Consider the following 26,871-nt stretch of genomic DNA (forward strand, 5'->3'; position numbering starts at 1 on the left):
GCATAAGAGAGAATCCCAAGCAGGTTCCATGCTATCAGCGCGGAGCCCGACGTGGGGCTTGAACTTACGGACTGTGAGATCATGACCTGAGCCTAAACTGAGTCGGAGGCCTACCCAACCGAGCCACCCAGGCACTCTGTTTCTTTCTAGGACGGGAGGTACAGGAGCATAGTTGTAAACTGTGAGCTGCCAGGAACGGTCCCACAGAGAGGGAAGAGTGGCCGCACGGGAGGGCAGAGGGCCGCCGAGAAGCCCAGAGCCGGCGAACCTGCAGCAGGAGGGGAAGGGGGGCCTTGTCAGAGCGGCACAGCAGGAGAGGCCGTCACCCCTGTGGGTTCACCCGTGTGACGCTGAGAGGGTCCGAACCGGGGGCGACTCCACAAACTCCCGAGGGCCTTCCGCCCCGGTATCCCCAGGGCTCGCCGCGAGGTCCTGCACACTGAGACGCTCCGCAGCGTCCATTAAAGGAACGCATCCGCCTTCTTGTGGGAGGAAAACAAACTTTAATACAGCTGCGTCCCGTGGGGATTTTCCCATTCTGTGATTTTTCGTACGTTGGATTTCTGTGGCGTGTGTGTGTGTGTGTGTGTGTGTGTGTGCGCACGTGCATGTGCGTGATGGAGGTACCTGTCTGTGATGTTCACAGACAAACACGAGGCCCAGACGACCACGCCAGGCACCCAGTGAGTCGGCAGCTGGTGTGCAGAGAGCGCCAGGGGGATTCCCCCGCCAGGCCGCCAGGCCTGGTCTCACTTGGAGGAACCCCCTGCTTCAGGGTTCTAAGATCTTGGGTTTCATTGTTCAGTCGTTCGTGTGGAACTGATGGAGAACCTGAGAGCAGGCGCTAGGGTGCAAAAAACCGTGGCCCCTCTCTCACAGAAGTTGCGTGTGTGTATGTGGGGGGGGCACCCCTCGATGAGGGACCATCAGACTCACAGCAGTGGTGTCCCTGATATGAGACCTGGTCCTGGGGTTTCCCTGGGGGAATGACATCGGAGCAGAGATCTCGGGGATGAGGGGATTTCACTAGGGACTCATGCGGGGGAGGGGAGAGGGGGGAGGAAATAAGCTGGGGGGGGGTGTGCCTTCTCTAGCTGGCTCCACAGCGAGGGGTCGAGTGCCGAGACTTCCCTGTGAGAGGAAGGCAGAGGGGACAAGCCAGGCCTCTCCTCTCTGTGCCTCAGCTTCTCTTCCTGGGAAATGAGGATATAACCCCTGTCTTGCTTTGGGGTGGAAACCAGACCCCTGGCTGTGAGCCCCCCCGGGGCAGCTGCTGGAGGGGGCGGGCCAGGCCCGGGGCCTGCCGGACAGATTTGGAACACCTAGCCCCAGGGACTCCGGGTGGGGGGCTGGGGGTTCAGTTTTCCGCGGCCTGGCTTCTCCCTGGCCCCTCGGAGCTCTTTGATGGCCTTAGAGCCAACCTTTTCCAGATGTGCTGAGCGGAGGGGTTTGCCGGAACTCTCCGGGGCTTCATCGGCCTCCTTCGTTCCCCTCCACCAGACAGACGGCCCCCTGCCAGCCGGCCTCCCCCCTCTGGCTGGGTTGCCTGCTGCCTGCTAGGCCTTGTGAAGTCCCGGACTTAGTACTCTCTTAAAACACGGCCTTTCTTCCCCGCCTCTCCTCCTCAGCCAGCCTGTGTGGATGGAGAAGCTCGGGGAGGCCGACCCCCGCAGCGTGGGGCTCGTCTGGGCTAAGTCCCCCTCCCCCGCCACGACTCCCCAGTGGACCGTGGGCCTGGGCTGTCGTGGGAGGGGAGGCCTGGGCGGAAGACATTGCCCGCTGGGCCCGCTGTCCCTTGCGTCTGGCACTTAAGAACGACTAGCTTGGATGTGGAGGAGGCCAGAGGCTGGAAACCCCCTCCTCCCGCCTCGGAACTGCGGTGGGACAGCCCCTTCCCTCCCACCGGCCCCGCTGCTATTAATCAAGAGATTAATAATCTCCTGCCTCCCTTTCTGAAACCCCCACTCCCATTTCCTGTTGAGTCTCCAGCCTGTCTCGGTACCTCCCAGTCTGGTCCTCCCCGTGGTAGTCCCTGGTAAGGAAGTGGGGCCAGGAGCCTGCAGCCGAAGTGCCCAGTTGGGGGGGGGGGCAGCGGCGCCCCCATGTGAGGTCTCGGGGCTGGCGATGCCCAGATGATAGCCCTGTGCTGGCACACACTGAGGGACCTCCTGATGCTTTGGGAACCCCACCCACCTTTGGAGGCCAAAGAGCCATGGCCTCCACTTACACACCTCCAGTGACGGGCACCTCACCCCTCCTGGGATCCTGTTCTTCAAATGCCCTTTCACATGACCTTGTGCACCCAGGGCCACCTTTGGGGAAACACGGGATACATCTGCCCCCTTTGCGGAGGGTAGTCATTGAGGAGCTCATGACTTCAGCCCTCTGTACTTGCTGAGAGGCTCTTGGGGGACCCTTCTCTGTCTGCTCACAGTGGGGGCAGCTTCCTGCATGGCTGCCCACATAAGCACATGCGGCCACAGGTGGGGTGTCTCTAGGCAGATCTGACCACCACACTCCTCGGTGCCACGGTCCCTGGGTGGCTTCCCCATAGCTGGGAGGGGTGGTCTCCTAGCCGGTGCACAAGGCTGTCTGTTGAGGCCCAGGAAAACCACATCAAGTCTTCTGTTTATTTTTTAATCTATAAAATAAGAGTGAAATTCAGCTCTACTGATTTTTAATATATGCCAAGACAGCATGTAATACACATGTATAGACATGTATGAATTAACATGGATAGATATATTAAAACTTTTTTTAATGTTTATTTTTGAGAGAGGGAGAGAGAGAGAGAGAGAGAGAGAGAGAGTGAGCAGGGGAGGGACAGAGAGAGAGAGAGAGAGACAGACTCAAGCAGGCTCCAGGCTCTGAGCTGTCAGCACAGAGCCCGATGCGGGGCTTGAACCCACAAACTGTGAGATCATGACCTGAGCCGAAGTCGGACACTTAACGGACCAAGTTGCCTGGGTGCCCCAGTTAATATGTGTATATGGCGGGCTCGAACATATTTTGCTGGTCAGGAGATGCTCTGGAAGGCCTAGCCAACATCAGCCACTGCGGTCTCCACGCGCCCAGGCCAGACTCCTTGCCGGCTTTGGGGGCTTTCACAGCCGCCCTGCCTGCTCCCCAAATGCACCAGATCTCATCCCAAACCACCTCCTGTCTCTCCTGCCTCCTCGCCTTCTCAGCTCAGCGGAACTTCCTCAAGCGTTCTACAACGTAGGGAGACTTTTCGGGCCCCTCCCGGTGGAAGTGGCCCTGCCCTGCCTGCCCCATCCCTGCCGGCCGTCAGTTTCCAGCGATGTCCCCCACCCGACACCCTGAGCAGCTCTGCGGAGCTGTGGTGTCGTGGCTGGCATTGCAGTTGCCATCTGGTACGCCATCCGTTGTTTCTTTCATTCTACCAATTTTTATTGAGCGCACAGGACGTGCCCTACCCTGAGCTAGGCCTGGGGCACGGCCAGCGGCTTTAGTAGAGGGGGCAGGCATCAGATGAATGCACGGGTGGTGGTAAGTGTTTGGAAGACAAGTCAGAGTTCTATGACAGTATAAACCGAGGGGACCCAGCCTGCGGTGGGGTGGTTGTGACTGAGAGCAGGCTGGTCAAGGAGGCCCTCCCAGAGGAGGCGTCACGTTTTCCCAGCCTGGGGGGCCGTGCCGGACTTCGTGGGTGTCTCGGGCAGAGGGAACAGTAGGTGACAAGCTCTGACACGGCCAGGAGCTCTGGGGGTTCATCAACTCAAAGGCCGATGCTGCTGGGGGTCCCCAGAGGGGTCAGAGATCGGTGAGTGGGGAGGCAGCCAAGGTGGATAGCGGCCAGATCTGGGCAGTCCACGTGGTCATCCGAAGGATTGGGGTTGTGTCCTAAGATTAAAGAGAAGCTGGGCAGGTTTATGGAGGAAGTTTGTGCTTTGAAAACTGGAGCTTGGGGGCGCCTGGGTGGCGCAGTCGGTTAAGCGTCCGACTTCAGCCAGGTCACGATCTCGCGGTCCGTGAGTTCGAGCCCCGCGTCAGGCTCTGGGCTGATGGCTCGGAGCCTGGAGCCTGTTTCCGATTCTGTGTCTCCCTCTCTCTCTGCCCCTCCCCCGTTCATGCTCTGTCTCTCTCTGTCCCAAAAATAAATAAAAAACGTTGAAAAAAAAAAATTTAAAATAAAAAACAAAACAAAAAAAAAAAAACCAAAACAAAAACTGGAGCTTGTACGGAGGCTGGAGGAGAGGGGGTGGGTGTGGAAGCTGGGCGCCCATTAGGGGTCATGGCCGCCTGCCGGGAGGGTGGTGATGGAGGCTGGACTGGGGTGGGTGGGGGGCAAGCGGTGGGCAGGTAGGACCTACCTGGTGGAGGTTGAGCTCTCAGGGCTCTGTCATGGGAGGAGCACAGAGGGGGAGAGTCAAAGTCCTCGTGGATATTTGAGTAACAACCCCCAGGGGAGTATGTATTCTGGAGTTTGCTGGTGAGGGAAGCCCCAGGATCCGCCCATCAGAGGGAGCAAATCCGAAGAGGTCAGAAGTCCCTAAATTTGGGTCATCTTGGAAAAAACAATAACCCAGAACTGGTGAGGTGGGAGACACCCCAGGGAGACTCTAAATTGCGTTTAGAGAATTTCAAGGTAAGAAGGGACCTTTGAATCTGTGGCATCCCAGCCCAGACTTCACAGAGGGCTCAGAGAGGCCGGGGCTCACTCAAAGCTCCTAGACGGACAGAGATGCATCGGAGTGAATTAGAAACAAAGCAGCCAGAAAGCCCCATGTTTATCTTGCCTGACTGCATGTTTGATCCCCTAGGGCCAAGGCAGCCTGGGCTGTCCTTGCGGGGGCCACCCTGTGCACATCTGCAGCGTCTCCCTCCCTGTATCCGGATCTCGGCTGGGCCATCTGACCTCTTGGATGCATTGGGGTGGGAGGTGGGGGGGCAGCCAATGAAAAGACGGGCCCTGGAGGGTATACAGTCTAGCGTGGGGAGCGGGCTCATCCACATCCTGATGGCGCAGGCCGACTGGGGGCTCCACACAAGCTCGGGCGGGGACTGTGTCCTCATCCACAAAACGGGACAGTGATACAGGACCAGTGGGCCAAGCATCCGGTGTTCAGCAGATACAACTCCCTTCCATCCCTCTTTCTTTTCTGAGCCAGTTTTGGCACCAGTAAAGTGGGCATGTATGGAGAGCACTTTCTGTGGACCAGTGAGGGACTTCTCCTCCCTCAGCCCGTGCCCATAGCTGTGTGGCCTTGGATGCCTGTTGGCCAGCAGGCTCCAGGAGGACCGTCACGTCACGGGAGCCAGACCCCCAGGCAGTCGGTGGGTCCAAAGTGTTGCCCACTTACTACGTGCCAGGCACAGACAAGGGCCTTGCCCTCCGGGAGCCCGTGGTGTGGCAGAGACACAGGCATCAGTTATGAGTCAGGAATGCAGTTTGTAACCTGGGGGAAATGCTATGAAGGCAGGGCACAGGGACACAGGGCACAGCCGGGAACGCTGATGTGGTCAGAGGCCTCAGGAGGGCTTCCTGGAGGAGAGGGCCTTTGAGATGGGGGTGGAGGGGACTGGGCCTTAACTAGGTAACAGAGAGAGAAAGGGAGAGAGAGAGCACGCACGAGCGAGCACCCCTTAAGTGATTTGGAAGGCCAGTATGGCTGGAAAGCAGGAACGAGGGACTTAAGGGTCAGGGGCCTGGTGGGTGCCAGGCCAGAGCACGCAGGGCTCGTGGACCATGGTGTGGACTTCGTTCTCCCCTCCAGTGGACACCGCAGCACTACAGAGTCAACAGGCTGGAGGGCCATCTCCACCTGGGGGAGAGTCGGGCCCCAGAGGCCAATCTGGTTTCTCTTCCTCCCGCATCCATCCGGGAGTCGTTAAAGCCCTGGTGGTGGGGGTTGCTCCCGGGTCCACGTGGCCCCCGCCCAGGACCTCATCCTTGGGCCGTCACATCGCCTCCAAGGAACAGGCCTGCCACCACCACCTGGATGGTGGGGTGAGCCCTGTGCAGGGGTGCAGCCTCTTCTGGGGAGCCCTAGGGTCGCCAGGTTCTCTCCAGGAGCGCAGGCGTCCCCGAGTGAGACCGACCTCAAGAGGTTCAGCGAAGTCTGTAAACGCTGGGATTATTGCTGTTTGTCTGATTGTGGGGGCGGCCTGGGGGCTGATCTGATTTGAAAGGGATTGCTCCCTGGGGTGAGGGATGGGAGCAGGGCGGGAGGTGTCTCTGCCCCTTGGGAACAGTCTTCAAACAGCAGCAGAAGGTATAGTTGCCCCCTTACCTCACAGAGGCAACTGTCCCAATGTGACAGTTGTCACATTGTTTATTAGGTTTCTAAGACTTATTTGTCTTATAACTAAAAGTTTGTACCCTTTTATCAATCTCTTCCTCTTTCCCCCACCTCCTAGCCTCTGCTAACCACCATTCTGTTCTGTTACTATGAATTCCACCCTTTTTAAAAATTTATTTTTAACTTTTATTAAACCATTTTTTGTCATGCTTATTTATTTTTGAGAGACAGTGAGAGGGACAGAGTGTGAGCGGGGGAGGGGCAGAGAGAGACACAGAATCCGAAGCAGGCTCCTGGCTCTGAGCTGTCAGCATAGAGCCTGACACGGGGCTCCAACCCATGAGCCGTGGGATCGTGCCCTGAGCTGAAGCCCCATGCTTAACAACTGAGCCCCCCAGCCGCCCCTGAATTCCACTCTTTTGATGATGTTGTTCCGTATACGAGATCATTCTTTTTTGTCTTTCTGTGTCTGGCTTTTTTCACTTAGCATAATGTCCTCCAGGCTCATCCAGGTTGTTACATACGGCATTTCCTCCTTTTTTGTGGCTGAATAATATTCTATCGTGCGTGCGCGCATGTGTGTGTGTGTGTGTGTGTGTCTAATTTCTTTATCCATTCATCTGTTCATGGACACTCCAGTTGTTTCTACGTCCTGGTTATTGTGCAGTGGACAATGGGGATGCAGAAACCTCTTCGAGATACTGATCCGATTTCCTTTGGGTAAATACCCAGAAGGGGGATTGCTGGGTCACATGATAATTCTATTTTTAATAATCTGGGGGACCTCCAAATGCTTTTCCACAGTGGCTGCACCAATTTACATTCCCACCAACAGTGCACGAGAGGTCCCTCTTCCCCACATCCTTATCAACACTTAGTATCTTGTCTTTTTCTTTTTTTTAGGAGAGAGAAAGAGGGAGAGAGCGAGAGAGGGAGAGGGGCAGAGGGAGAGATAGAGTATTTTTTTTTAAAGTTTATTTATTTTGAGAGAGGGAGAGAGCAAGAGAGCGTGCAAGTTGGGGCATTTATTTAATAGACAGTCCTTGAGTTTGGGAAGCCCAAGATCAAGGTTATGGAGCAGAGAAGATCAGCATTGGACTGGTAGGCTGAGTAGAGAAAATCTGCCCTCCCCCATGGGGGTGAGCGTCATCCAATCCGTTGAAGGCCTGGACAGAACACAAAGACAGAGGAAGGGCCCATTTACTCTCTTCTGGAGACATCCATCCACTCGCACCCTTGGACATCAGCGCTCCTGGTCCTTGGGTCTCGGGACTCGAACTAGGACTTACACCCTCGGCCCCCTGGGCCTCCCTGGGAGCCACGCCACAGGCTTTGCTGGGCCTCCAGCTTGCAGATGGCAGATTATGGGACCGCTCAGCCTCCATCGTTGCGTGAGCCAACTCCCATAAATAAATCTCTTTCTGTATGTCTCCATGTAGGCCAGTGGTTCAGCTGCTCTGGAGAGCCTAATACAGCTACTGTTTTCAATTATACTAATGGTCGTGAAGCTATTCCTGGGTATCAGTTGCCCCTCCCGTCTATGAAGCCCTCCCCAATACAGCCTCATCTGCTTCATCTTCTATAGTCACATCAATAAGTAACTGATAGGGGCGCCTGGGTAGCTCAGTCGGTTGGGCGTCCGACTTCAGATCAGGTCGTGATCTCACGGTCCGTGAGTTCGAGCCCCGCATCGGGCTCTGGGCTGACAGCTCAGAGCCTGGAGCCTGCTTCGGATTCTGGGTCTCCCTCTCTCTGCCCCTTCCCCCCCCCCCCCCAAAAATAGATAAACAAAAAAAAAAAAAAGAAAAAAAGAAAAATAAAATAAATAACTGATAAGAGGAAATGCAAATCAAAGCCACAATGCGATTATCACCTCACACCTGTTAAGATGGCTACTATCAGTAAGACAAAAGATATAGGGGGTCACCTGGGGGACTCAGTCGGTTAAGCGTCTGACTCTTGATTCCGCTCAGGTCGTGATCCCAGGGTCATGGGATCGAGCTCCGCGTTGGGCTCCACACGGGGCATGGAGTCTGCTTAAGATTCTCTCTCTCCCTCTGCCCCTCTCCCCTGCTTGCTCTCTCTCTCTCAAATAAATAAATAGTATTAAGCTAAACACTAGATTTATGTATTTTACTGCATGTAAATTGTACTTTAATAAAAACATTCCATTCCAATGTGAGGCATGAACTCCCCGCTTCGCTTCAAAGCACTTAGCGCTGCCCGTGCTTATACGTTATATAACGTATAACGTCATCGCGTGTGTGCTGATGTGGCAGAGAGGACCCGTGCTTGCATTCCCATTGTCTGGCACATGGCAGGCTCTTGGCATGTACCTGCTGAGTTCACGGATGAGTGTCGGGTTCAAACCAGTCTCTGTGCAAATTGCTGTGGGGGGGGGCTCAGGTGGGAGCCTGTGGACGCTGGCCAGGAGCGGGGGTGCTTCACAGAGGAGGACAGGACATTTGAGTCATACCCTGAAGGCTCTTGGGAATTTATCTCAGGCAGAGTAAAGGAGGAAGGGCAGGTAGACAGAGGGGCCTGCACGTGCAAAGGCCAAAGGCAGGAAGAGTGGGTTGTGCAGCGGTGGTAGGAGCCCTGGCTGATGGTGGCAGGCAGGAGGAAGGGAGCATAGAAGGTAGGAGCGTCTTCTTTACTGACCTAAAGAGCTTAGTCTGTGGGAGCCATGGGAGGTTTTGAGAGAGGGCAGTCACGAAATTGGATCTGCGTTTTAGAAAGATCACTGGGTTTGCAGAGTGGACCTCAGTGGAAGGGCTGGGCGGGGGGGTGGGGCTAGCCCAGCCTGTGCCCAGGCTGTGAACACTCCTGCTGCCTAGGGCGGTCAGGTGAGACCTGAGGGCTGGTGAAGCAGCGCCACCTACTGGTGCTCCTGGACTTCACAGGCCGTCTGGTTCCTTCTGGTTCCTTCTGGTCCCGGAGTGGGGGACAGGCCAGCCCATGGCCCACAGAACCGAGGGCAGAAAGACACCCTCTCTGGAGCGGGAGCGTTCCCTCTAGTTCAGAGCCCGAGATCAGGATCTTGTGCAGGGAGGAAAAATGTTCCCTCGAACGAACGAACACAAATTGTAGTTTCTGCTACCTTGTAGCAGCGTGACCTTGAGAAAGTTACTTAACTTCTCTGTGCCTCAGTTTCCTCATCTGTAAATTAGGATTAGTAACAGTATCCACCCGTTGAGATTGTTATGAGCTGGCGAATGTAAAACACTCGGAACAGTGACTGGAGCGTGGCGAACACTCAGAGCTCTTACGAGATTTATTCTTGTGTTATCATCATGGTCATTCGAGGCGTGGACTGAGGGATGCTTGGTGCATTTGGATGGCTCACAGGCTGGAGGGTGGAATGATATTCCATTGTGTGTATACACACCGCAGGGCAAGGGCCAGCGCTCGTGGCTAAGCAGGCCGACTCCCTGACCGCAGTGGGGACGGCCGAAGGGCGTGGGCCAGGAGGAACGAGGTCAGATCTGCATTTTGCAAAGCCAGCATCTATGCACCCCTCCTGCTCTGGGCACCTTGCATACGCACCCTCCCAGAAAGCCTCACGCCCCTCATCCTGGTCTCCATGGAGTCCTCATGAGTAACGTGTGCAACTCCATATCAAGAGTTGGGGCAGAGCCCGAAGCCCGGGTCTTGTGTCCCCGCCGCCCAGGGCTCCATCTACCCCATGGCGCCGAGGTTATAGGAGGCACCCCGTTCGTGGCATCCGCTGCACTTGGCTGGATGAGAGCAGCAAGTAACTCGACCCTTTTCCTGCCTTGCACGTCTGCCCCGGGGAGTGGGGGGCGGGGGGGTGGGTTCCATAGCTTTGCTGGTCCCTCTCAGCAGGAGCACCAGTCTTGTTCCAGGAATTGATTTAAAAACTGTCATCTTTTATCTAAATTAAAGCTTCCTCCCTCTCCTGGCTGGGCCTCGCTTCAAGCTGGGAGATCTGCAGCAGGAAGGCGGTGGGAGTGTTGAGGGTGTGAAAGCACGGGAGCGCACGTGCATGTGAGCATGTGTGAGTGCGAGAGCACGTGAGAGAGTGTGTGTACGTAAGTGTGTGTGTTTATTACAACCTACAGAACCTACAGACCCCCTGCCCCCACCTCTACCCCCGCTGCCCTGTGGCAGTGTTTCCGGGAGGCAGTTGTGAGTCCAAAGGTCTGGGTCTGCTGTCCTGGTCCCAGCATGCAGACTCCTGGCCCCTCATTCGAAGTTTCCTGCCCCTGGCTGCACACAGCCTCACCCCCCCGCCCCTTCCACCTCCAGGGGGGAAGCTGGTTTGCCAGAACGTTCATGAAACATGAGCGAGAAGAATTTTTTTTTTTTTAAAGAGAAATTAGTGTAACAGGATTGTTCAGATTTAGTGCAGGGTTTCTGAAATTTGAGACGTGACTCGTGTGTTTTCCTGTCAACAGGGCATCTCGAAACGTCACGCCTGCTGCTACCAATTAATTCATAATTTTCCCATTCACCGATTAAGTTGCTCGGTGTCAGCAGATCCGGATTTTGTGAACTCACGTAGCTCTGTTTTCAAGAGGAAGTTGTGCGAATGAGATCGAGCAGCAAAATTATAATGATGCATGGAAATCGAGTAGTCAAGCCAAATTTATCCCCTTGTGAAATTGGGTCCTATGTTGTGTGTGTGTCTGTGTGTGTGGTAACATTATATTAGTTTCAGACGTATAGTATTTGACTTGATATTTGAATATGTTGCCAAATGATCACCACGATAATTCTAGCTAACATCTGTCACCACACACAGTTACAAAAATTATTTTTCTAGTCCTTTTTTTAAGTTTGCTCATTCGTTTTGAGAGAGAGAGAGTGGACACACCGGAGAGAGGCAGGGCAGGGCAGAGAGCGAGAAGGAGAGAGAATCCCAAGCGGGCTCCACACCGTCGGTGCAGAGCCCGACATGGGGCTCGATCCCACAAACTGTGAGATCGTGACCTGAGCTGAAATCAAGAGTCAGATGCTTAACTGACGGAACCACCCACATGCCCCTCCACCCCAAGATGGATGGGAACTTGAAGATCTACTCTCTTAGCGACTTTCCCATATTCTACTCAGTGTTATTAACTATAGTCACCCTGCTGTACATTACATCCCAAGACTTGTTAATTTTATGACTGGAAGTTTCTACCTTTTGACCCCCTCCATCCGTTTCGCTCCCCCCTCCCCTGCCCCAACTCGGGCAATCGTGTCTGTACTCTGTACGTATGACCTTGTTTTTTAATTTTTCTTATATTCCACATATAAGTGAAATCGTACAGTATTTGTCTTTCTCTGATGTATTTCACTTAGCATAACGCCCGCAAGGTTCATCCCTGTTGCCGCAAATGGCAAGATTTCCTTCCTTTTTATGGCTGATATTCCATTTGTACATATATGCACCACATTTTATTAGCTGTTCCTCTATCGATGGACGCTTAGGCTGTTGCCCTGTGTTGGCTGTTGTACCTCATGCTGCAGTGGACACGTGGGTGCAGGTAGCTTCTCGAATTCGTGTTTTTGTTTTCCTTGGAATAAATCCCCAGAAGTGGAAGGGCTGGATCACATGGGAGTTGTATTTTCAATTTTTAGAGGAGCTGTCAGCTGCCACACCAATTTCCACGGTGGCTGCACCAATTTACATCCCCACATGAGGGGATGCATGAGGGCTCCCCCTTCTCCACATCCTCGCCAACACTTGTTGTTTCTTGTCTTTTTTTTAAATTATTATTTAAGTTTATTTATTTATTTTGAGAGGGAGAGAGGGAGAGGGCGTGAGCAGGGGAGCGGCAGAGAGAGGGAGAGAGAAAGAATCCCAAGCAGGCTTTGCACTGTCAGCGCAGAGCCTGTCGCGGGGCTCGAGCCCACAAACCGTGAGATCATGACCTGAGCCGAAACCAAGAGTCACTGAGCCACCCAGGCGCCCGTTTCTTGTCTTTTTGAAGACAGCCATTCTCACCTCTGCGTGCGCTCGAGGTGATATAGCTCGTTGTGATATAGCTCGTTGTGGTTTGGTGGTCTCTTTTATGTCTCAGAGTTTTGCAAAATAGTATCAAGCTTACTTGCAAGAAAAAGTTCACGACTGCAGGAGTGTGAAATTTTACTGTGGGACCCACCGAACTTTGTGGGAGTTTTCTAGGGCTGCGAGGGTCCCACAATCGGATTGCGAGTTTTCGTTCACGTGTCTCTATCATCCGCTAGGCTGTGATTTTCTCGAGGATGGGACTCAGTTTTATCAGTCGGTGACCACAGGATTCCGTGTAGTTGGCGCTCCTATGTATTCATACGTATTCATTGGATGAATCAACCGAAGAAATGATTGGGAAAGAGTGTTGGAATTCAGTAACTTCAGGGTGGTTAGAAGTCATGCACGTTCTGATATTTTTCTTTCCCTTATTCATGATCTTGGTCCGTGTCTTAGCTCGGGCCGCCGCAGCAAAATATCACGGGCTGGGTGGTTTCAACAACAGAAATGTGTTTTCTCAGATGGCCACCTTCTCGCTGTGTCCTCACACGGCCTTTCCTGAGTGTGAGCACAGAGATCTCTCTCTGTCTTCCTCTTCTCCTAAGGCCACCAGTTCTAAGGAATTAGGGCCCCATTCTAATGACCTCATTTAACTAATTACCTCCTAAAGACCTTATATGCAAATACAGTCATATGGCAGGGTGGGCAGGGCTTCAACATATGAGTTGTGGGAACGCAGCTCAGTCCATGGCTGACATTTTCCCACCCTAGGTGGCCACGCTTGGAGACCTGCAGGAAGGCAGAGCTGAGGAGGGACTTTATAATGCACCCAGCACAGAGAGGGGTGGTCACTTACCCGGGGCCACACAGCCAGTGGGCACAGAGCTGGGATGATGGACTCCACTACCCAGGTGGCTCCCAGAGCCCTGGGGCTGGGGCTGGGGGGCGGGGGTGGACGGGTGCTCACACTCTCCTGATGCTGCCCTTGTGTTAGTTACAGGACTCTGATCAGACCCACATACAAAGTGTCCTACCGCACGGTGACGGTGCTGGAGTGGAGATGCTGTCCTGGCTTCACCGGGAGCAACTGTGATGAGGGTGAGTCTGCCAGGGTGTGTGTGTGAAGGGGGGGTGGGGGGAGTCCAGGCCAAACGGCTGGGGGAGGGGCACTGGGTGGGCCAGGCCGTGGAGTTCTGCCGGTGGGCACCGAGGCGGGGTCCCTGTGTGCCCCAGTCGGGTGCAGGATGGAGGCGAATTCTGAGCCCTATAGCCTGGGGGAGGGGATTCGATTTGCCGCCTCTTTCTTCTGCTCTGGTGGGTGGGGGGCGGGCAGAGCTGGCCACCGGGTCTCTGAGCAGGTGCAGCTGAGAGTTCACCAGCCTTGGAGCCACGTCTGTTGTAGAATGAGGCAAACTGACCTGGTGGCCGGTGAACTGATTGTCCTGCCCTTCTGTCCCCGCTCCCGAGGGAGGGTGGGAGGAGAGGGCCCGAGCTGGGGCCTTCCTTCCGAGCCCCTGGACCGGGTCCCAGCCTGCCTCTGCAACCCGAGGGGGCCAGATGGCAGCACTCAGGTGGGTCGGGGAGGGATGACAGCAAATCCCCACCGCGCTCATGGCCAAGGAAGGTGGGTTCTGCCCAACCAACAGGTTCGCAGCCCACCTTGTTCCCATGCTAGCTGGTCGGTCTGGAGGCTCAGGGGCCAGTTTTGCATTTGGGAACGGTGGCTTTCTACAACATTGACTTTCTGATAAAATTATTTTCTGTCATTTTTTTTTATCATCCAACTTACTGATTTTTTGTTTTACATATATGCTTTTATAAGTTAGGTGATAATGAAGTTATGGTAAGTTATAATATGTTAGGAACATGCTCTCACTGTAAACTGCCTAAAATTCTTTGGGTTGTAAATAATAACGTAACAGAAGTAGCAGGAGTAATAATGATGACGATGCTTCAGGGGGCCTGTGGCCCAAAGCGGAGCTGCGGGAGGGGGCCGGGAGGCAAAAAGGGTCCAGTGGTACCGCCCTTCCTGACTTACGAGGCACCTGATCCTGGGAGGGGAGCTGGCCCACACTTGGGGGTGGGGCATAGAGCTGCTGTGGGTCTTTCCTTGGAGAGGAGCAGGAGGGGGCCGAGGGGTGGGGGGAGGCCAGGCTCCCCGAGGTGAAATTGGGGGTGGCTGGACCGCGCATACTTGATGTGAAAGACCACGGTTCACATCAGGTGCCTGGTTGAGTCGGAGGCCCTCAGAGCCAGGATCTGGATTTACTTCTCCTGTCAATGCCACGGCCATGGGGAGAGACACCTGGTCCCTCCCACTGAACAGAGCAGTCATGCTGTCTGGATTCTGCAAGGAGCTGGGCAGGCAGGGGTTTCTAGGGACGTGATTGATTTACCCTGAAGTAACTAACTGAGTTTTCAGTGACCAGTAAAACGAGCAACGTTGGACTCATACAGAGAAGGGCCCCTCTCTCTGCTCATCTTTAGAGGCCTTTGCTCAGCATTGGGAATGCTTCGGGCCCTTCTCTAAACTCCCAGAGCCCCCGATGCCCCCCTGGCCCCCATCGTTGCCTTAGCTGACTGTAACCGTGTGTTTTCATGTCTGCCTCCCCCAACTGCTGCTCACCACCCTGCAGACTGTGTGTTTCTTCTAAGGGTAACTGAGCCCGAATAGGGCCCCTTCCTCCCTCTCCTGGAAACCACTGCACTGCCTAAGCATGTACGTTTTTCACCTCTTTTTGTGTTCTCCTTGCTAAAGGGATGAACTAGTAAACGAAGCGTAAGCCTCAGAACGTCTGAGTTCGCAATCTCACGCAGATAGAACACGAGCATGTGTGTGACAGAACTCATTAAGGTAACCAGCAGAACAGCAAAAGGGATTCAAAAGGGGATTCGAGAAACTGATATAGATGCGACGGGGGAGGGGGCCCAGACCACCCTTAGGTCTGATAATCCACTGGGAGAACTCACAGAGCCGAAGAGCTCTTGCCTTCACAGCTTGTGGTTTATTACCGCGAAAGGTACAGATTCAGATCCTCAAAGGGAGGACACCCATGGGACAGGGACCAGGAGGGGTCACACCCAGAGCTGCCAGGTGAGGTGCAGACAGCCGTTAAGTTCTCCCAGCACATGTAAAACAAGTTGACCAAAGTGTGGTGACCAGACGCTGGGAGAGACCTAACCCCGTATTTGCCCTATAGGAGCAATGGTTCAACATTTGCTCATTCAGAACCATGGTGACTTTAGAGAACACAGCTAAGGAGAATTAGACATGTCTAAGTGTCTGTAACTATAATAGGTATATATCTGGAAATGTTTTTTCCTTATTACAAAAGCAAGCACACGTTCAGTGTAGACAAGATAAAAATACCCAGAATCACGCCTCTCAAGGTAACCTTGAACCTCACTTTGGTGAAAAGCCTTCAGACCTTTTTTCCTGTGCTTTCATGTCAGTTGGACGCTTTCGATAACTTTCTTTTTCACATAAGTTACCATGAATGTTTATCCGTGTCGATAGATAGCTTTCTGCAGCAATATTATTAGTGGCTGTAAAATTTGGGTATATACTTTATTAACTGAACACCTACTACAAGATACTGAAGCTGCTCCCAAGTTTTAAATTATTGCTAACTTTACTGTAAACATCTTTTTTTTTTTCTGAGATAAAATTTACATTTTGCGATTCATTCGTATTGTGATATGTGTATCAGTTAATTCATTTGTATTGCTGGGTATTATCCTACTGTATAAATAACCACAATTTTATTTATGTATTGTCCTGTGGATAGATCTTTGGGTTGTTTCTAGTTTTTGGCTTTAAGAATGACACTTCTGTGAACATTCTTGTAATATCTTTCTGTGGATATATGTCTTTATTTCCCTTGGGTAAATCCCTGCAAGTGGAATTGCAAAGCGGTGTTGTACATTTAGCTTTATAGGAAAGAGCCGGACTGTTTCCCACCAGTTCCAGTTGCTCCACATTGTTGCCAACATTTGGTGCTGTCAGCCTTTTTAATTTTAGCCATTCTAATGCGTCTGAAATGGTCTCTTGTTGTGATTGTAGTTTGCACTTCTCTGTTGACTAGTGATGTTGAGCATCTTTTTGTATGTCTATCTGATGTACTTACCAGCCATTCTTATAGTTTCTTTCGTGAACTGTCTGTTCAGGACTTTTGCTCATTTTTAATTAGGTTGTTTGACTTCCTAAGAAATAACCAAATGGTTTTCCAAAGAGGTTTTAATATTTCACAGTCCCATAAGCAAAGCATGTTCCAGCTGCTCCACATTCTTGCCAATATTTGATGTGTTAGTCTTTTTTGATTGTAGCTGTTGTAGTGGGAATGAAATGGAACATAGTTGTAATTTCTTCTTTTTAAAGACTGCTTTGACCACTCTAGTTCCTTTGCATCTCCATAAAAACTTCACACAACTTACCAATATCTACAAAAAAAGTGTTTGTTGTGATGGAGAGTAGGATTGTGATGAATTTATAGACCAATTTGGGGAGAAGGGGTACCTTAATAATGAGTCTCCTCATTCATGAACATGGTATAGCTTTTCATTTATTTAGGTCTTTAATTTTCAGCTTGTAGAGTAGAGGTATTGCTTGTTGCTCATTAAGTTTATTTCTAAGTATTTTGTATTTTTTGTGCTTTTTAAAAAAAAATGGGATTGCTTTAGGGGCACCTGAGTGGCTCACTTGGTGTAATGCTCAACTCTTTATTTTGGCTCAGGTCATGCATTGGGCTCCACACTGAGCATGGGGCCTGCTTAAGATTCTCTCTCTTTTTCCTGTGCCCCTCTGCCTTGCTCACACTGTCTTTCTTTCTAAAGAAAAATGGGATTGCTGTTTAAATTTTCATTTCGTAATTGTTTTCTTGCTAATATATAGAAATATATTTGATTTTTAATATTGACTTGGTATCTAAAAACCAGGCTAAATTCATTTATTAGTTCTATAGCTTATTTATGGATTTCTTTGGGTCTTCTGTGTAATCTATTATGTCCTTTGTGGATAAAGATATGTTTGCTTCTTCCTTTCCAATATTAATGCATTTTGTTTTATTTTTCTTGCTTTATTGGACTGGCTAGAACTTCTGGTAAGATGTTAAACAGAAGTGGTGAGAACAGATATAGTTGCCTTGTTTCTGATCACGGTGGGGTAAGTTCTCCATTTCAGTATGAAGTATGCTGGCCACAGTAGATTTTTTCATATATGCCATGTATCAGATGAGAATAGTCACTTTTAGTCTTACTTTGTTGAGACTATTCATCAGGAAGAGGTGCTGAATCTTGTCAAATGCTTTTTCTTCATCTATACGGGGGTGATCGTTTTTTAAATTCCTTTATTTTGTTGATGTGGCAAACTACATTGACTTGGAATACTAAATCAACCCTTTGTTCTTGGGAATAATGTTATTATTACTGGGATCCACTATATTTGGATGCACTATTCATTTTTACATTCCTGTATTTGATACTTCTCTGTAATTTTCTTTCCTTATAATGTCTGTCAGTGCTTTGGTTATGAGGATTATGCTGTTCTCGTAAAAAGAATTGGGACATTTCCCCTCCTCCTGTATTTTCTAAAAGCATTTTCTTGTGAAGCTGATACTACTTTTTCCTTAAATGGCGAATAGAATTCAACATTTACATTACATGTGGACCTGTCAGTTTCTTTGTAGGGAAGGTTTTGATAACAAATTTGTTTTCTTTAATAGACATAGAGCTATCCAGGTGTTCTGTTTTTTTTTTTTTTTAATGTTTATTTATTTAGGGGAGAGGGGGGATGGAGGAGCAGAGAGAGAGGGAGACACAGAATCTGAAGCAGGCTCCAGGCTCTGAGCTGTCAGCACAGAGCCTGACGCGGGACTCGAACTCGCGAACCGTGAGATCGTGACGTGAGCTGAAGTCAGACGCTTAACTGACTGAGCCCCCCAGACGCCCCAAACAGGTTATCTTTTTAACAGGTGAAGGGAGGAAAAAAATCTTCTGTTTATCCTAAGTTATCATTTCTGGTGAGCTTTGTTTCTCCTAGAGCTCTGAGGTTCCATCTGGTATCCCTTTTCCTCAGCCCCAGGAAGTTCTTTCAGTATTTCTTGTATTGCAGGTCTGCTTGTCGTGAATTCTCTCTACTTAAATATGTTTTTTCGATACCTATTTTGCCTTAATTTATTTTTAATAATCAATGATTTAATTGACTGGCAAAATACACAGAACATAAAATTTACCATTTTAGCCATTTTAAAGCATATAATTAATTCAGTGATTTTAAGTATGTTCACAGGGTTTTACAACCATCACCACTATCTAGTTCCAGAACTTTTTTATCCCTCCAAAGGGAAACCCTATACCTCTTAAGCAGTCATTCGTCATTCCCCTCTTCCTTTAGCCCTTGGCAACCACAAATCTGCCTTCTGTCTCTATTGATTTCCCTGTTCTGGATATTTCATATAAATAGAATCATGCAATATGTGGCCTTTTGAGTCTGACTTCTTTTACTTAGCATAATGCTTTGAAGCTTCATCCAAATTGTGGGCTATATCCAAATAATGAATAATATTCCATTATATGGATAGACCACATTGTGTTTATTCATTCATCAGTTGATGGACATTTGGGCTGTTTCCACCTTTTGGCTGTTGTGAATCAGGCTGCTGTGAACATTCATGTACCAGTTCTGTTTGAACACCTGTTTTCGATTCTTTTTGATATATACTTAGGATTGGTATTTCTGAGTCATATGGTAATTCTGTGTTAAACTTGCTAGGAATGGCAAAACTTTTTTCATAGTGGCTCTCCCATTTGATGTTCCCATTCCGTTGTACAAGGGTTACAATTTCTTCACATCATCTCCAATACTTCAGTGGTTGAATAATATTTTCATTGAGTTCATAATTCTGGGTCGATGATTTTTTTCTTTCAGTGCTTTAAACAGACTGGTTATTCCATTGTCTTTTCGCATCCATTGTTTCTGGTGAGACATCTGTTGTATTCATTTTGTTGTTTCTTTTCTGGAATGTGTCTTTTTCCCCCCTCTGGTTGTTTTTAAGATTTTTCTTTATCCTTGTCTTTTAGCAGTCTGACTATGATGTTATCAGGTAAGATTTTCTTAATTCTGTTTGGGCTTCTTTGAGCATCTTGGATCTATAAGCCAATGAGGTGTGTGTGTGTGTGTGTGTGTGTGTGTGTGTGTGTGTGTTGTTTTAACCAAATCAGGAACATTTTGTTCATTATTTTTTGAAGTATTTTTTTCCCCCATTTTCTCTTCTCCTCTGGGGATTTCTCAGATGTTAGATTTCTTGATATTGTCACTGAGACTTTGTTTTTTCCCTCTTCTTCAGTCTAGATAATGTCTTATTATTTTTATTTATTTATTTATTTATTTGAGAGAAAGAGAGAACACGTACAAACATCGGAGGCGCAGAGGGAGAGGGAGACAGAGAATCCTAAGAGAATCTTAATCCAGTGCAGGGCTCAGTTCCACAAATGTGAGATCATGACCTGAGCCAAAATCAAGTGTTGGATGCTCAACAGACTGAGCCACCCAGGCACCCCCAGTCTAGATAGTTTCTGTTGATCTGTTCTCAAGTTCATTGACTCTTCTGATGTCCGCAATCTTCTGTTAAATCCATTTCAGACACTGTCTTTTTCAGTTCTAGAATGTCCATTTCTGTGTCTGTGTGGTTTATAGTCCCCTGATAAGATTTCTCCATCTATTATTCACTTATTATGATCATAATTTATTTTATGAAATGGAATTTCTATATAATAACTACTTTTGAAGTCATTTGTCTTCTATTTCCAAACCTGGGTCATTTTAGGATTTGTTTATATTGACACTTTCCCTTGGACTTGGGTCTCAACTGCCCCTGTCATTCTTTCCGTGTTAATAACTTTTGCTTATATATTGGACAGTTTGAATGATATGTGGTGGCGATTCCGGTGTCCTTGAAGAATGTTGATTTTTGTTCTAGCAAGCAGTGAAATTACTTTAAATTTGTGAGGCCTCGGTTTTTACACTTCGTTGGGTGGGTATGTAAATCCCTTAGACCTGAAATATAGTTTTTACTCCTCAGGTTTGGCCTTTCTGTGGTTTCACAGGCAAGCCCTAGGTGGAGATATTCAAGCTCCAAACGTGGAGAGACACAAACGCTAAATCATCGCCCTTCTCTTGGGCAGAGGCTGATATCTCTGCTCAACTTTTGTAACCTTCCCACTGTTGTTTTCTGCTCAGCTCCTTGGAATCTCCCCTACCCCCACATGCACAATTCAGGGGTCAGCCAAGGACTTCAGGGGAGTTCGTACACAGAGTTTGGGGCTCTCTGCTCTATTAGCTTGTTTCTTATTAGATTTCTTCCTTCACTTTCCAGGTCCTCTGGCAGCCTTAAGCCTAAACAACTGCAGGTTTTGACTTAGGTTCCGGCCGCCCTACACCGCCTGAACTGAATCTTTCCCTCAGGGGAAAAGCCATGTAATGTAGCAAGTTCTGTTTTCTTTTTTGCAATGGTTGACTTCCTTCGGTTTCTGCTGAGCTTTTGTTGCTCTCTAGGGTTTTCAAATAATTGTTTAAAAAATTATCTAGAAGGGAGGGCAGGGTGGGTGATGGGTATTGAGGAGGGCACCTTTTGGGATGAGCACTGGGTGTTGTATGGAAACCAATTTGACAGTAAATTTCATATATTAAAAAAATAAATAAATAAAAAAATTAAAAAAAAAAAAAAAAAAAAAAGAAAAAAAAAAATAAAAAATTATCTAGACTTTATGATCTTTTTTTAAATGTTTATTTATTTTTGAGAGAGACAGAGCGTGAGCAGAGGAGGGGCAGAGAGAGAGGGAGACACAGGATCTGAAGCAGGCTCCAGGCTCTGAGCCATTAGCACAGAGCCTGACTCAGGTCTCGAACCCACGGACCGTGAAATCATGACCTGAGCCGAGTCAGACGCTCAACGGACTGAGCCCCCCAGGCACCCCGAGGCCCTGTAATCTTTACCTGTAGTTAGTCTGATACAAGCTCCTCCATCAGAACCAGAACAGAAACTTTGTGACCATCTTTTCAGTTAAATCTGCGTCAACACCTTTAATAATTTCTTTAGGACCAATCCCTGTGCAGAACTGTTGGGTATACATGAGGGGCGTAGGTCAAAGGCTTTGAATCATACTGCCAAATTAGCCCCTGGAAAGGTTGCTGATTACACTGCTGCGGACAGACTTGAGAGATTCTGGGTGTGGGGGCAGAAAGTATTTTCACCATCTGTGTCTCCTTGTGCTGGCCAGCATAGTGCCTGCCCTTTAGTTGGGATTCTGGCAGGGCTGTTGACTGATGCTGCACCTGGACATGATCTGGGACATGATCAAAGGAGTCAGCATTAAGCACGGGACACAGTACCATTGCTTTACCCCTAGATTTAATTTAAAAAGTAGTTCCTTAACCTACATTCCACCAGGAGATATCCCTCCACTTAGCTCAATTGGCTGGAAGCAGAGGTGACTTCATCACCTTTGTCAACGTCATATCATCACATCATTATTTCTCACCTTTGAAATGGTACTTCACGCTTTTTGTTTTTAATGTTTATTTATTGTTGAGACAGAGAGAGACCAAGCACGAGCAGGGGAGGTTCAGAGAGGGAGGGAGACACAGAGTGTGAAGCAGGCTCCAGGCTCCGAGCTGTCAGCACAGAGCCCGATGTGGGGTTCCAACTCACGAGCTGTGAGATCATGACCTGAGCCAAAGTTGGACACTTAACTGACTGAGCCACCCAGGCACCCCTACACTTGATTTTTTAATTTTTTTTTTAATTTTGATTTATTTAGTTTTTTAATGTTTATTTATTTTTGAGACAGAGAGAGATAGAGCGTGAGTGGAGGAGGGGCAGACAGCGAGGGAGACACAGAATCTGAAGCAGGTTCCAAGCTCTGAGCTGTCAGCACGGAGCCCGATGTGGGGCTCAAACCCATGAACCATGAGATCATGACCTGAGCTGAAATCAAGAGTCGGACACTTAACCAACTGAGCCACGCAGGTGCCCTGGTACTTCATACTTTAGAAAGGGCTTTCGGTCGTGCTGTTCTATTTTTCTATGGTATAGATGCTGATATAGACAATGTAGGTGTCTCCCCTCCCAAATTTGTATGTTGAAACCTATTCCCCGATGTGATAGTGTTAAGAGGAGGCCTTTGGGGGTGATTAGGTCATAAAAGAGGCCGCAGAGAATATCCTTCCCCCTTCTACCACGTGAGGAGGCACCGAACCAGGAAGCTACTAGCCCTCACTAAACCCCAGATCTGCCGACACCTTGATACTGGACTTCCCAGCCTCTGGAACAGCGAGAGGCAAATGCTTGTCGTTTATGAGCCCCCTGGTATATGGAACTTGGTTGTAGCGGCCCACACAGACTGCGACAGATGCAGAAGCTGAGGCTCAGAGATGTGAAGAGTCTTGGCCAAGGTCATCCAGCTGAGGAGTGGCTGACGCAGAACTGGAACCTGAGTCTTCTGTTCCTGCAGAAGTGCTCTTCACTGTAAGCCACCGGGACCTTTGAGGTCTTGGGAAATCCTACTCAGAGTTTTCCCAGCGCCAAGGAACAGGTCAAGGTCAGCAGGACTCTTGGGCGGCTTCTTTCCGAAATACCTAAGCGGCCCGGTTCCCGGCGTTTTCGGGCCCAGATCTTACGCGGTGTCGTGGAGGAGGTTTGCCATAAAGTTGATAGACTCGACCATCAGGAGATACGTTTAACGCAAGCAGGGGGAGTTTTCCCTTTTGTTTTGCTTTGTTTGTTTCAGCTGGAATCCTAGCCAGGACAGGAAATGAAGTCCCTGTGCTTCCATACGGGCAAGGGCAGGCCCGGGACGAGGTGGCTTAGCAAGTGCATGCGAGCGTCGAGCTGATTGATTTGAGTCCAAGGTGGTGCTGACATTTTACCCCTGGCTTGAGCTCTGTGTGTGAGCGTGTTTGTGTTTTGAATGGCTGAGCGTTCAAAGCCGGGAGGCGTTCTCTTGGGATAAGGCTGCTGCCTCCTGGCCGGTCTGCAGAGCTCAGCATTTTAGGGAAACGATTCTCAGTGCATCTGATGGTGTTTCCGAGACTTGCCTGCCATGGCTGTCATTGAAGGGAGGGGCAAGCAAGTAGGGCCGTGTATTCAAATTAGCTGAGGACCTGGAAGGTTCCAGGCACCGCGTGCTAGATGCTTGGGTCACACTGCTGGAAAGCGGACTTGGGGAGCTCCCAGGTGTGTGTGTGTGTGCAGGGGCCAGAGGAGTAGGCAAATAACCCCAGTGCTGTGAAATGAGGGCTTTGCTAAGGTGTGTTTGATTTGCGGTGGGACTCATGGAAGGTGAGCATTAGGGAGGGGTCTTCCTCAAGCTCAAGGCCTGGCCCTCTGGATCCAACTTGGCTCACTCTCTCAGGACTCCACTCTGCTGGGAGCCTCTCTCTCTCTCTCTCTCTCTCTCTCTCTCTCTCGGATGGTCCGTCTCTCTCACCCACGGGTTCCTTCCCCATCAGCACATGAACACATCAGGCGTGTCTTATCTTTAAGAAAACAATCTCGTTGAATCTGCATCATCCTTCAGTCGCCACCCGGTCTTGAGCTTCCTTTCTTGGCCAAGCTTTTTGGAAGATCATGTGTGTGAGATGTAAGGTTCAGCCGGTGGATGTACCATTGTCCCCATGGTATAGGTGAGTGAGTGAGGCTTAGGGAAATGTTGACTTTTATGCCAGGCCCTGCTGGAGCCCACGGGAGAGATAGAAGCCGAGTGAAGGTGCCATGGTCATTGCTGGCTGAGCTGGAGAGAACATTCCACGGGGCCTGACCCCTCAGTCGCTTCTAACACCTGCCTCGTCCCGGCATTTTTGGTAAACTTTAGCCTGGTTGGGAGGACGAGCTGAAGGCCTGTTCCGTTCAACATCCGCGCTTGTTCTCAGCTTCAGCAGACAGCGCGGCCTCTCCGGTGAGATTCTGGGCTCTCTGACACGCCGTCCCAGCCTGGAGTGGTTCTAGCCGTCGGGATGGGTTTTTGTTGCCAGACAAGCGTCTTTCCGCACCTCCCATCATGCTGTGTGGGGCTGTAAATATCCACAGATGTCACCTGCCTCTTCTTTTTCTGGAAGGCGCTTGCTCGGGGACTGGCCCAGGTCACAGGCACATCATTCGGCTGCCGGGCTGTCTGCACATCCAGAGGGCTCTCAGCACTTACCTTGGCGGCTTCTTCTTCGCCCATGGGCATTTCACAGGGGGCGGCAGGAGCCAGAGTGGTGCCTCAGAAGATGATTGCAAAGCTCGTGAGTTTTCCGAGATTCTTCTGAGACCCATGACCTTAATGGAGTCCTTTTCCGAAAAGAGGGGTCCAAGCCTCTCAGAGGTCAAGGACAGCCCACAACCAACAAGCCAGAGGTGGGCTCATTGGACCAGGCATTTCTGGGCTAACTCCTGCTCCTATTCTGATCCTAAGCTCAGTGTTTTCTAGAAAGGGAGCTTGTGGGGAAAAGCTCCCACTCCCACCCATCGTGGCCTGAGGAGATCAAGTCAGGCCACGTGGCCAAAATCATGTGAATACAGAAACCGGGGAGGCCAGAGAGCTGTCAAGGTTTGGGTTCCCCAGGACGCAGGCTCTGGAAGGCAGACGTGTGGGAGGAGGTCTACTAGGGGTACGTTGAGGGTCAAGACCTGTTATGGGAAGGGAAACAGGGTGGATGGAGCAGCATGAGATTTGGGGCTGCAGTGAAGGCCCCAGCCCACCCCCTGGGAGCTCTGAGGGGGGATGACCCTTGTTCCAGAGGAAGAGTCGAGGGCCAAGTGGTTGGGCCTTCATAGCCTTGAGTTAGCTGACGATTGGATGTGGCTGCCCAGAAAGGGTCATGACCTCGGGTGAGGCAGTTCCCCCCGAGAGGGCTGACAGAGGCGAGCTGCCAGCCCAAAGCTTCCCGGAAGCAGCTAAGGTGAACCCTGAGTCTTCACCCCTGAGGCTGCCTGGCCGGCATAGCCTCCACAGTGAGGGTCTTAGCTGCTACTTGACTGTACCTTGTGTTGTCTTCCATATGACAGGTCGCAGAATTCGTGATCCAGTCGATGGGCAGAACTGAGTTCAAATCCCGATTCCTTTGCTTCCTTTCGGCTTCAGGTGACCCTTGGAAAGTTGTTGGAACATTGAGCGTTAGCTCTCATGCCTACAAAACAGGCCAAAGCCTGCTACCTCGCAGGGGTGTGGTGGAGACAGGCACAACGCGCCCTCCCTGCTCAGGAAGTGGTAGCTATTGCCAGTGTCCAGGGGGGAGAAGTAGATCGGGACAGGAGAACGCAAGTTCCAGCCGAACAGCAGACAGTTCGTTCTCACCATCCAAAGTGGGGTAGCAAAAAGTCGGGGCGGGCCTCTCGGAGGAACTTGAGGGCTGTGGGGGAGATCCTGACCCCGTCAGTTTTGAGACATCATGCTTTCTGCAGTGCCTCCCTGTGGTCTGTATCTGCACCGCCCCCCCCCCCCCCCCCCCAGCTTGGAAACAACGAGGCTGGTCTGGCGGCTCCTGGGATGGCAGGGCAGGGCCTGATGACCCCAAGGGCGGCTTGGATTGGGAGGGCAAAGGGGACTCAGGGGATGCCAGGGAACATTCTAGATCCCCTGCATTTCTGGTCCTCTCCCCTTGCATCGGGAGCTTCGCTGGGACCAGACACACACAGAGGAGCGTTTCTACCTGCAGAGCTGATACAGTGGTGACTCTGAGGGTGCTGGTGGTCTCGAGGGGGTTCAGTCCCAGGAGACCCTCATTCTGTAGCTTCTGGTGCTTTTCCAGCCCCAGCCTCCCTGGCAGGTGGCAGAGGGTTTGCTGAGTCTTTGCCTCCAGCCCTCGACCACCGAGGTGACATCTCAAGGCTGACGGTGGAATGTGGGCAGGGGCCGGATGGCCTGGTGGGTCTCCCCAGATCCCCCTGCCTCCAGAGAGGCTGTGGTCGCAGCCCCCACCCAGAGGTACCTGGGTCCTTATGTCCTGGGTGAGTGCTTCCGTTTTTTCAGACAGCCGCTTCTGTGTCTCCTCGGAGCCTCACCCCGAGCCTCGTGCCTGCGTGTAGGTCTGCTGAGTGCCCTCCCCCGTCGTACAGTGTCTCTGCTCTCTCTTGCTCAAGGGACTCAGTTTCCCCAGTCCTCTTCCAGACCAGACAGGCCCCTGTGGCCTCCAACCTTGCCATCCGTTCCCAGTTCTCCCGGCCCGGAGCGCTGGTGCGTGAACTATACCCGACCGGCGCGGGGCTTCAGTCTGTACCCGATTTGCCGTTGGGGCTCCGTTCAGACATTTTCCTTCCAATGCCACGTGACTGACTAAAGCCAGCCTGGGGGCCACTGGGAGCCCAGAATGTTCTCTCTTCCCTCCCCCGCCACCGCCCCGCCTTTAACAGAGTCGCAGCCCCTCGGCCCTGGGCTGGTGGAAGGGGAGGGGAGAGCTCCAGCTTCCCCGGCCAGCCAGCACACCGGCCCCTTGACATCCTGTGCAGAGTATGGAGAAGTGCGTGGTGGTAACATGAGGCCTGAGGCCCCTTCCCATGTAACCGGAAACCCATGGACAGAGTGTGGTGCATTTACACGCGGGACACGCAGAACGGAGACCGGAATCTCACCTCCCCGAGGGCTCCCACGTGGCCTCCCGGAGTGCGAGCA

At 50.8% G+C, this 26,871-nt stretch overlaps 1 protein-coding gene across 2 annotated transcripts in view; it reads left to right on the forward strand.

Moving 5' to 3' along the window:
- The window catches only part of COL26A1 (collagen type XXVI alpha 1 chain), a 162,801-nt gene that overhangs the window by 58,488 nt on the left and 77,442 nt on the right, over window positions 1-26,871 (forward strand). The window contains exon 3 of one of the 2 annotated variants that reach the window (XM_042921149.1): window positions 13,217-13,320. In XM_042921149.1, coding sequence (XP_042777083.1) covers window positions 13,217-13,320 — 104 coding nt within the window. The remainder of the gene's footprint in view (window positions 1-13,216; window positions 13,321-26,871) is intronic. The other variant, XM_042921150.1, reaches the window with a different exon arrangement.

Source organism: Panthera leo, chromosome E3 (genome assembly GCF_018350215.1).
Source record: "Panthera leo isolate Ple1 chromosome E3, P.leo_Ple1_pat1.1, whole genome shotgun sequence".
Classification (NCBI taxonomy): domain Eukaryota; kingdom Metazoa; phylum Chordata; class Mammalia; order Carnivora; family Felidae; genus Panthera; species Panthera leo.